Source organism: Carlito syrichta, unplaced genomic scaffold (genome assembly GCF_000164805.1).
Source record: "Carlito syrichta isolate Samal-C Ts95f unplaced genomic scaffold, Tarsius_syrichta-2.0.1 Scaffold308918, whole genome shotgun sequence".
Taxonomy (NCBI): domain Eukaryota; kingdom Metazoa; phylum Chordata; class Mammalia; order Primates; family Tarsiidae; genus Carlito; species Carlito syrichta.
Window position 1 is genome coordinate 103,685 of NW_007253014.1, and position 9,406 is coordinate 113,090.

The window sequence follows — 9,406 nt, forward strand, 5'->3', positions numbered from 1 at the left end:
ACTTGGAAGGCTGAGGCGGAAGGATCGCCGGAGCCCAGCAGGTCAAGGCTGCGGTGGGCGACAGAGTGAGACTCCAACTCAAAAAAGAAAAGAAAAGAAAAGAAAAAAGGTCTGGCTATATTGCCCAGGCTGGTCTCGAACCTCTGGGCTCAAGCGATTCTCCCTCCTCAGCCTTCAGGGATTACAAGCCACCACATCCGAGTACCATTTATTCACATTTTATATGTATGTACTTCACTTCCCATATTAGATTTGTAGCAGAGGTATTATCCAGATGAGAAAACTGAGGCTCAGAGAGGGGAAGTCGCTTGCTCAAGGTGACCTAGCTCACAGGTGATGAAACGAAGACCCAGTACGTCCAACTTTGAAATCTAATTTCCAGACAGAGACATGAAGAAAGAAAGAGACAGAAGTGAGTGAAAAAAGTGTCAAGAAGGAAACCTGACTGCGTACATTGGCGGAGGATTGCCTGAGTCCAGGGGTTCGAGACCAACCTCGGCAACATGGTGAGATCTTGTCTCTACAATAAATCAAAAAATTCACCGGGTGTGGTGGCGTGTGCCTGTTGTTCCAGCTACTTGGGAGACTGAGGCGATCAGAAGGATCGCCTGAGCCTGGCAGGTCCAGGCTGCGGTGGCCATGAGTGTGCCACTGTGCTCCAGTCTGGGCGACAGAGTGAGACTCCTCCAACTCAAAAGAAAAAAAGAAAAAGAGAGAGAGAGAGAGGAAAAAAAAGAAGGAAACCTGGAGGCAGAGAGAAAGGAGGAAGAGACAGTGAGCCCTGCCTGCCCCACCCCCTCCTCCAGCAGAGCTGCCCCCTCCCCTCTCCTGACTTCCTGTCTCTTGACATCTCCGGGCGAAAGCACTTGTAATCAAGCCGGCTCCATTAACTGTACCCAAAGCCATCGTGCCGAACACTCTACATGCTGAGCTCGCTGACCCTGCTCTTCTCTCCCGGGAAGGGGGTGCTGGGATGACTCCCATTTGCAGAGGAGGAAAAGCCAAACCATTGGGCCAAGGTTGCTTTGCTCACATGGATCCTGACAGTGTTCCGTCCCAGACTGAGGCTGGGAGCCCCTCGAGGACAAGGGCTGGGTCTGATTCTTGTCTGTGTGTCTCATCTCCTTCCTCCCCCCACCCCATCACTCATCAGCTTAAATTTCTCTGCCGGTCGCTCCCCTATCCACATCCTGGTCGAAGCTCCCTGGATCTGAACTCCCCTGGGTGCCCTAGTCCTCTGGTGACATCCTGGGAACAGCCCTTAACACTTCAAAGCCCGCTTGAGAATATTGTATGTAGGAGCCTGAGCTCCCATCTCCTAGAATCTGAGCTCATGGGGGTTAGGGGTGGGACAAGGTGGAGTCCGGGAGAGGGAAAGCCTGAGTTCCCCCGCAACTAGCTGTGATCGTGGAGTGATGGTGGCCTGTGGATGTTTTGTCATCACTGGGAACCCACTCTTGATCTTTTTTTTTTTGAGTTGGAGTCTCACTGTCACCCAGACTGGAGTGCAGTGGCCGCTCCCGGCCACCGCAGCCTCGACCTGCTGGGCTCTGGCGATCCTTCCACCTCAGCCTTCTGAGTAGCCGGAATTATAGGCATGCGCTACCACACCCGGCTGATTTTTTTATTTATTGTAGAGATGAGGTCTAGCCAAGTTGCCCAGGCGGGTCTCGAACCCGCCGGCTCAGGCAATCCACTCATCTCAGCCTCCCAAAGTGCGGGATTACAGGCTGAGCCACCAAGCTTGGCTTTTTTTTGAGTCTGACAGAGTCTCACTTTGTCACCCAGGCTGGAGTGAAGTGGCACAATCATGGCTCACCACAGCCTCAAACTGCTTGACTCAGGCAATCCTTCCACCTTACCCTCTCAAGTAGCTGGGACTACAGGAACACGTCACCACACACAGCTAATTAAAAAAAAAAAAAAAAAAAAAAAAAAAAATATATATATATATATATATATAATGTAGAGATGAGGTTTTGCCATGCTTCCCAGGCTGGTCTTGAACTCCTGAGCTCAAGTGATCCTCTCACCTCAGCCTCCCAGAGTGCTGGGATACAGGCATGAGCCACCATGCCTGGCTCCACCATTGATCTTGATGCCTCACTTAGGAGGTGCTCACTGGGGCATGAATGGAGGTTGCTATCATTTGTGCATGCCTGCTGTATCCCAGTCATCGCACTAATGGGCAATTTACATCTGTGTCCTCACTGGGGCTCATGGAAGAAGGAGTGATAAACTGCAAACGTCTTCCCACAACCTTCAAGGCCCTACAAGGATTCTCCCTGGCTTCATACCCTCCATGTCCTTCTCCCTCCATAGTGCCATCCTTACAATTCTTCCTGTTGCCCGAGGAATATGCCAAATCCAAACCTTCCTCAGGACATTTGCACTGCTATTTCTTCTGCCCAAAAGGCTATCATCTATCCCAACTCTAGGCACAATTGTTTCCTTTTGCCATTCACGTCTCGGCTCAAATGTCACTTCCTCAGAGGGCATGTCCCTGGGTCTGGCTCTGGCTCTGTGACCTCTAAATTAATCTTATACTCCCATTCTCCTTGATCACATCACCCTGTTTTATCATTTTTTTGGTGCTTACCAGGATCCGAAATGATCTTTTTAAATTTATTAAAAAATTTTATTTTCTCTGTCGATACATAGGCTGGAACTGAAATGATCTTACCAGCTCTGTAGCTATTTCTTCATCTGCAAAATGGTGATGAAAACAGAGTTTTGGTGAGGATAGCCAAGTGCTTGGCACACAGTAAGTGTTTTTTTTTTTTTTTGAGTTGTCGTCCAGGCTGGAGTGCAGTGGCATGCTCACAGCCACCGCAGCCTCTACCTGCAGGTCTCAGGAGATCCTCCCACCTCAGGCTTCCACCTAGCTGGAACCACAGGCATGTGCCACCATGCCTAGCTAACTTTTTGATTTATTGTAGAGGTGGGGGTCTCACCATGTTGCCCAAGCTGGTCTTGAGCCTGTGGGCAATCCTCTCGTCTCTACCTCCCAAAGTGCTAGATTACAAGTGTGAGCCACTGTGCTCGGCTGGCACGTGCTCATTAAGTGCTCATTAAGTGTTAGGTATTATTATTATTTATTTTGTGTATAGTGGTTTATCTCTTCCCTTAAAAATCCATGAGAGCAAGCTCTGACACCGGCTTGGTCATGCCTGAAACTTCAGCACCTAGAACAGAGCTTGGCACTTAAATTTTTTTTTTTTTTTTTGAGTTGGAGTCTCACTCCGTCGCCCAGACTGGAGTGCAGTGGCCGCTCCCGGCCACCGCAGCCTCGACCTGCTGGGCTCCGGCGATCCTTCCGCCTCAGCCTTCCCAGGAGCCGGAATTACAGGCACGTGCTACCATGCCCGGCTGCTTTTTTGATTTATTGTAGAGACGAGGTCTCGCCAAGTTGCCCAGGCAGGTCTCGAACCCGCAGCCTCAGGCAATCCGCTCACCTCAGCCTCCCAGAGCGCAGGATTACAGGCTGAGCCACCGATCCCGGCTAGAGCTAGACGCTCAGTAAACTTTTTTCTTTTCTTTTGAGTCGGAGTCACTCTGTCGTCCAGGCTGGAATGCAGTGGCCCATTCACAGCCGCCGCAGCCTGGACTTCCTAAGCTCAGGCCATCCTTCCACCTCAGCCTCCCGGACAGCGCCTGCCATCACGTCCAGTTTTTTAAAAAGTTTTCAAAAAACTTTGTTTGTAGACACGAGATCTCGCTCTGTTGCCCAGACTCGTCTCCAAATCCACAGATTAAGCAGGCCTCCCGCCTCACCCTCTCAAAGTGCTGGGACGACAGGCGAGAGCCGCTGCGCGGGACCAGTAAATATCCTTGAATGCATGAAAGAGGCCGGCAGGATTACGAGCCCCCGTTTTCCAGAGGCAGAAGCCGAGCCTCAGGCTCAGTCAACCGCATAGGGGTGGCGTCAGGATTCGCACCCAGGTCAGTCTGGTTCCAAAGCGTCCGCTGTCGGCCTGCGTGTCCAGAGGGCGCTCTCTCTTTGCTCTCGACTCCACTCCCACGGCCAAGAAAACGTGGGCTGGGTCCTCGCTAGGGGTTGGCCCTCCCTAGAGACTTGGGGGAGGCGGCCCGATATCCTTTAAATCCCTCGTCAGGTTTTCTGCCCTCCCCTCTCCCCCCACCCCCCAACAACGTCCGAGCCGTCTCCTGCTGACACGCCGGCTAGTCCCACCCTCACCACAGGGCTTGTGTCAAAACCCGGACCGGGGAGCGCGGTTGAGGCAGAGAGTAAGGCTCCAGGGGCGGAGCTGAGGGCCCGGGGCCGCCGATGAGAAAGCGGAAGGCTAACGGGTTGGGGCTAGGGCGAGACTAACAGGCTGGTAGGGTTTGGGAGGGGAGGGGTTTTCATTCCGAGGGCGGAGCGAATCCGATAAAGCCGTCTGGTCCAGCGCTCTGGGGACGCACCACAGTACGAACCCCTGGACGTCCAGGGGGCGGTGCCAAGGGTTCTGGGGGCGGGAATACAACTTTAGCCCCGCCCCCAGCGGATTCTGGGGGTGGGGCTAAGAGCCTTGGGGGTGGTTCTACATTGAATAAACAAGGACTCCTGGGCGGGTTTGAGGCTCTAATGTCCGGCCTTGGTCTTTCGAGAGGGCTTTTGAAAAATCCAGTAAAGATTAGGGAGAAGGTTTTGGGGATGGGGAAGTGCCTTCCTCCACCCCATTCTCCTCCCAGAGCGGGGGGGCTGCGCTTTAGGCTGAAAGCAGAGAAGGCCTCGCCCCCTAAAATCTCCCTGCATTCCTATTGGTGAAGAGGCCTGCGCGACAGGCTCTCATTGGTTCTGAACAAGCGAGGAGGGGCGTCTAGAGAGAATACACTCCGGTTGTGGGCGGGTCCAGACGGTACCTAGGGGGATCCGGGCGCGCCAATCCTAGGCTGAGGATTGTGTTAGGGGGCTTGGCAGGGGGTGTCCCGACCCCCCTTTCTGGGCATCCTAAGGGATGACCCCAGTGCCGGGCCCGGCGCCGGCCGCCTGATGCCAGGCGGGCTGAGCTGGGGATGCTGGAACGAAGGGCGTTGCTATGGCAACGGGAGGCAGGGCCTGGCGGGGGGACCGGGCCCGGGCTGGGACCGGGGGGGCTGGCGGTGGCTGTGGCGGGGCGATGGCGGAGCGCGGCCCGGCCTTCTGCGGCCTCTACGACACGTCCTCGCTGCTGCAGTACTGCAACGGTGAGACCCCTCCTCAGTTCCGACCTCGGCCCCGCCCAGGGCTGGACCCATCTCTTCCAGCCCCAACCTCCTCCTTCCAAGTCCCCATTCCCCTCCCTTGCTGAACATCCCCCCTCGCCCCCTCAGAGGGACCCTGACCCAAGAACCAGGTCCCCCATCCCCAGAGCCCAGATTCCAGACCCCCACCCGCTTGGACCCTCCCCTGCTCCGGAGGTGGCTAGACGGAAGGAAGGGGGCAGAGCCTGAAAGAACCTGGAGTTGGAAGGGGGCAAGGTCTGGGGGTCGACCGGGCCTCTGCCCGTTCTCTCTCCCCTCAAGCCTCTGGAACCCATAGCAGAAAGACTGATTAGAGGGGGTTGAGGGTGGGATTTGGGGTTGAGTTGGGCGGGGTGTGCGGCCTGGTAGGACGGCCAGAGGACTTTGCCTCCACTGTACCCTCAAATCCTCAGTCCCTAGAATCCACCCGTTAGAATCCTTCCCTTCTCCCTAGACAAATGAGTATGACAAGAGAAGGGCCATTGTGGGTGTAGGACCCAGGTTAGGGGAGCTGGGGGCATTGGGAAGGGGAGGCCAGAGGAGTGCGAAGTGGGGCCTGGTCTCTGGCCACAAGGGCTGAGGGTGGGGGGATGGTCAGGATGGAGCAGAGGGCTTGAGTCATGGGGTGGGGGGATGGGCAGGCCAAGGCCTCAATGCATCTGGCCTCTCTGGGTGGGACTCAGGGGGGCCGTGAGAAGGAACCATCCTCCAGTTTGGAGGCTCACTCCCCTATGCACATACCCTAGTGCCAGGGACTGCTGGAGTTGGCAGAAGACCCAGAATGCTCATTTTGCCCTCCTCTGCCCCTCTAAGAGGCAGGATGACATGGTGCCTATCCCTGGGTCCAGTAAAGTTTCTTCCACTGAGCAGCTGTGTGTCCATGCTCAAGTGACTTCACCTCTCTGGGCTTCAGTCTTCTTACTATCGTCCTAAAATGGATGATCTGTTGGGTGTGGTGGCTCATGCCTGTAATCCCAGCACTTTGGGAGGCCAAGAAGGGAGGATTGCTTTGTGACCAGAAGTTTGAGACTAGCTTGGGTAACATAGTGAGACCTCATCTCTAATTTAAAAAAACAAAAATTTTTTTAAAGGATATGATACTACGACTACTCGAATTGCCAAAAGCATTAGGTATCCCAAAATAGTTAATGCTATTCTGGACTTATTGAGCATATACCATAAGCCAGGAAGCGTGCTAAGCGTTTTGCATGAGAAGTGTCTTGCCCATGTAAGCTCACAGTAACAGATATAATTTTGGGGGTAGTCTTTTTAATGGTAGGTAGGAGGAGGCTGAGCACAGGAAGGTGACAGGGTTCCCCTGCCCCCACCTTTTGGCTGCGTGATCTTTGGCGTGTCTCTGCACACCCCTCTAACCTCCGTCCTTAGCTGTCCCCGTTTGCAAAACGTGATGCCAACAGGACCCCCGGAGATGCCCCCAGTTATGAGTTCCAAGTCCTGACAGTTCGCTCCCTCTGACCTCAGGAGGCCCCCACCTTGCTCTGCAGATCCAGGCACCGGACCTGGGAGGCGACTGGTGGGGGCAGGGCGGGCAAGGCTCGGCTGGCGATTGGGCCGTGGGGGAGGGAGGGGAGGGACCGGCGGCTGCACTGCAGAGGCCAGCGGGCAGGCCGGGCGCCTATGGACGCGGGATGGCAGGTGCGACCTCCCCGCCCCGTCTCCGTGGATGTTACCATCTTTACTTCCACCGGGCCGGGAGCCAAGGCCTCCTCGGTTGTGGTCAGCCAGGAGTCTGGGTATGAGTGTTCTGGGGGAAGAAGGAGGGAGGGTCACTTCGATCCTCCTCCCCTCTCACTTGGGGAAGGTCATGGGGGAGTCATTTTGGCTGCACCCGGGGGCTGGAGAGCCGAATCTGAGGCATGGGGTACAGAGGCGAAATAAAGCCAGGGGGCAGAAAAAACGAACTCCCGCTGGCGAAGAGTTTGGGTGTCATCCCCGCCTACATCTTGGGTCTCCTGGGTCTGCGACGTCCCGCCTGCAATACCCAAGCCTGCCGCCAGGGGACGCAGAAGTTCCGTCCTTGTGGCTGGCTGTAGGGTCGCACCCCTGGGCGAGGCGAGGAGGGGAAGGGGAAGGGTTGGCCTGATGGTTTGACTTGGAAAGTCTTAGAAGCCGTGAGGGAGCGTTAGTAACCATGATAGAATACTCGTCAGAGGATTGTGGAGCTCAATTCTAGAACGTTCGTGTCATTAAGGAGCAGGTTGTGTCATTTCTAAAAGGCTTGTATCACTCATACCTACTTAGCATCTTAGTCAGAGTCTTAAGGCCGGAGCGACAGGCTCCTGGATTCAAAGAATCTGACAAGAGTCTGTGGGAGGAAGGGACTTCCCCAAGGTCACACGGCCAGGGCGCTGCGGCCGAGGAGTGTGGGGAAGGGCTGGAGAGCGGCGGGGACTTCCTTCCCCTTGCGGGGCCCCCTTCCTTGGCGCATCACCAAGAGTCCCAGCCCCAGGTAGCGGGAGGGGAAGGGGGCGTGGCTAGCCCCCCCCGGGAAGACGGGAGGGAGGCCTCGGGTGCTGGAGCTGCGAGGTGGCCCGCACGGCCGACACCCCCCGCCTTGCAGATGACAATTTGTCGGGCACGAGCGGCATGGAAGTGGACGACCGCGTGTCGGCGCTGGAGCAGCGGCTGCAGCTGCAAGAAGACGAGCTGGCGGTCCTGAAGGCGGCGCTGGCGGACGCGCTGCGGCGCCTGCTTTCTTGCGAGGAGCTAGGCGCGGCGCTGCGCGCGCGGGGCACCCCCAAGGGCCGGGCGCCTCCGCGCTTATGCACCACCGCCTCTGGTATCCCCGTTCGACTGCAGGGGTGATACTAGGGGGGCCCGGGACCCGGACCCCACACTCACCCCCTCCTGTCCTCTGGCCCCATCCCTCCAGTGTGCCAGCTCTTGAAAGGCCTTCCCACCAGGACGCCCCTCCATGGCTCGGGACCCCCGCGGCGCGTGGGCGGCTGTGCCACGTCCCCGTCCTCCCCCAAGAAGGAGGCGACCTCCGGGCGCAGGTAAAGCGCGAAGCCGGCATCCCCGGCCTCTTGCAAGGCCTCGTGGGAGACGGAGGAGGGACCCAGGTGTCCCAGCTCCAGCCGCGGGCGGTGCAGGCGGGACCGCGCCCGCCGGCTCCTAGCTCGGAGCGCTCTTTTCGCAGCGGCCGCCGCTACCTGTCACCCGAGCGCCTCGCCTCGGTGCGCCGCGAGGACCCCCGCAGCCGCACCACGTCTTCCAGCAGCAACTGCAGCGCCAAAAAGGAAGGGTGAGTCTCGGGGGCGGGGTCACGCCTCAGACGGCGGAACCAGGACCCCGGATGGGAAGGGGAACGCACCGGGAACTTAAGAGGCTGGCCCCAGGCCGCGAGGTCACAACCTCGGGTCACGGGGTCAGCCAGTTCAGAATGCGGGGGCAGGGCCGCAGCCTTCGAGGGACCGGTCTTGGGGTGGTACCGTCTAAGCGGAAGGCCGAGGGGGCGGGGCTGGCATCGAGGGGCGTGGCCAGAGCTTCAAGGAACCGGACGGGCGCACGGAAGGAATGGGTGGTCGGGGCTATTGGGCGAGCCGGAGGAAGTGAGGCGGAGCCAGGCTGTGGGCGTGGCCACTGAGGTCAAGGAGCGTCCCCACTGAGTCTCAGGGTTGGGTCCGGGCTGAGGCCCGGGTTTCTGCGGGGAAGGAGGGAATCTGAGATAGGGGTGTGATTGGAATTTGAGGGTGCGGCCAGGGAGTTAGCCTGGGCGGAATCAGAACCTGGGGTGGGAGTCACAGAGGTTGTGACCCCCCACCAGGTGGGAGCGTGCTAGATTCCAGAAGCCCGGACCCAGCGGAATCGAAGAGTACAGCCGGGGAAAGGGGCGTGGCTTGGAGGTTGGCCGGGGCCGTGCGTGTGGGCGTGGTCACTCGCAGTAGGCGGGGCCAACTCGGAGGCCCTGAGGGTGCTCAACTCCGGGACCGGGTCACGGGAAAGTGGACGCGGTCAGAGTGCCCGGCGGGGCCGGAGGAGAGGGGAGAGGGATCGCAGTCAATTCTCTAGAAATGGGTCAACTCAGGGACAGTGTCGGAAGGAGGAGGTGGGTGTGATCAGAATGTTAGGCGTGAGCCGGGCTCGGTGGCTCAGCCTGTAATCCCGCGCTTTGGGAGGCTGAGGTGAGTGGACTGCCTGAGCCCGCGGGGTTCGAGAC

General features: G+C 57.8%; 1 protein-coding gene across 4 annotated transcripts in view; it reads left to right on the plus strand.

Annotated features, from left to right (window-relative positions):
* The first annotated feature begins 2,497 nt into the window (after positions 1–2,497).
* EML2 (echinoderm microtubule associated protein like 2) overlaps positions 2,498–9,406 on the plus strand; it is a 32,473-nt gene continuing 25,564 nt past the window's right edge. For 2 of the 4 annotated variants that reach the window (XR_002482441.1, XM_008066415.2), the window contains exons 1-4: positions 4,837–5,190; positions 7,808–8,026; positions 8,120–8,243; positions 8,387–8,491. Coding sequence is in view for 3 of the 4 variants with exons in the window: in XM_008066415.2 (XP_008064606.1) it covers positions 5,043–5,190; positions 7,808–8,026; positions 8,120–8,243; positions 8,387–8,491 (596 nt within the window). In the remaining variant the exon portion in view is untranslated. Of the gene's footprint in view, positions 2,508–4,836; positions 5,191–6,838; positions 6,981–7,807; positions 8,027–8,119; positions 8,244–8,386; positions 8,492–9,406 lie in introns of those variants that run through there. The other 2 variants (XM_008066416.1, XM_021716769.1) reach the window with 2 other exon arrangements.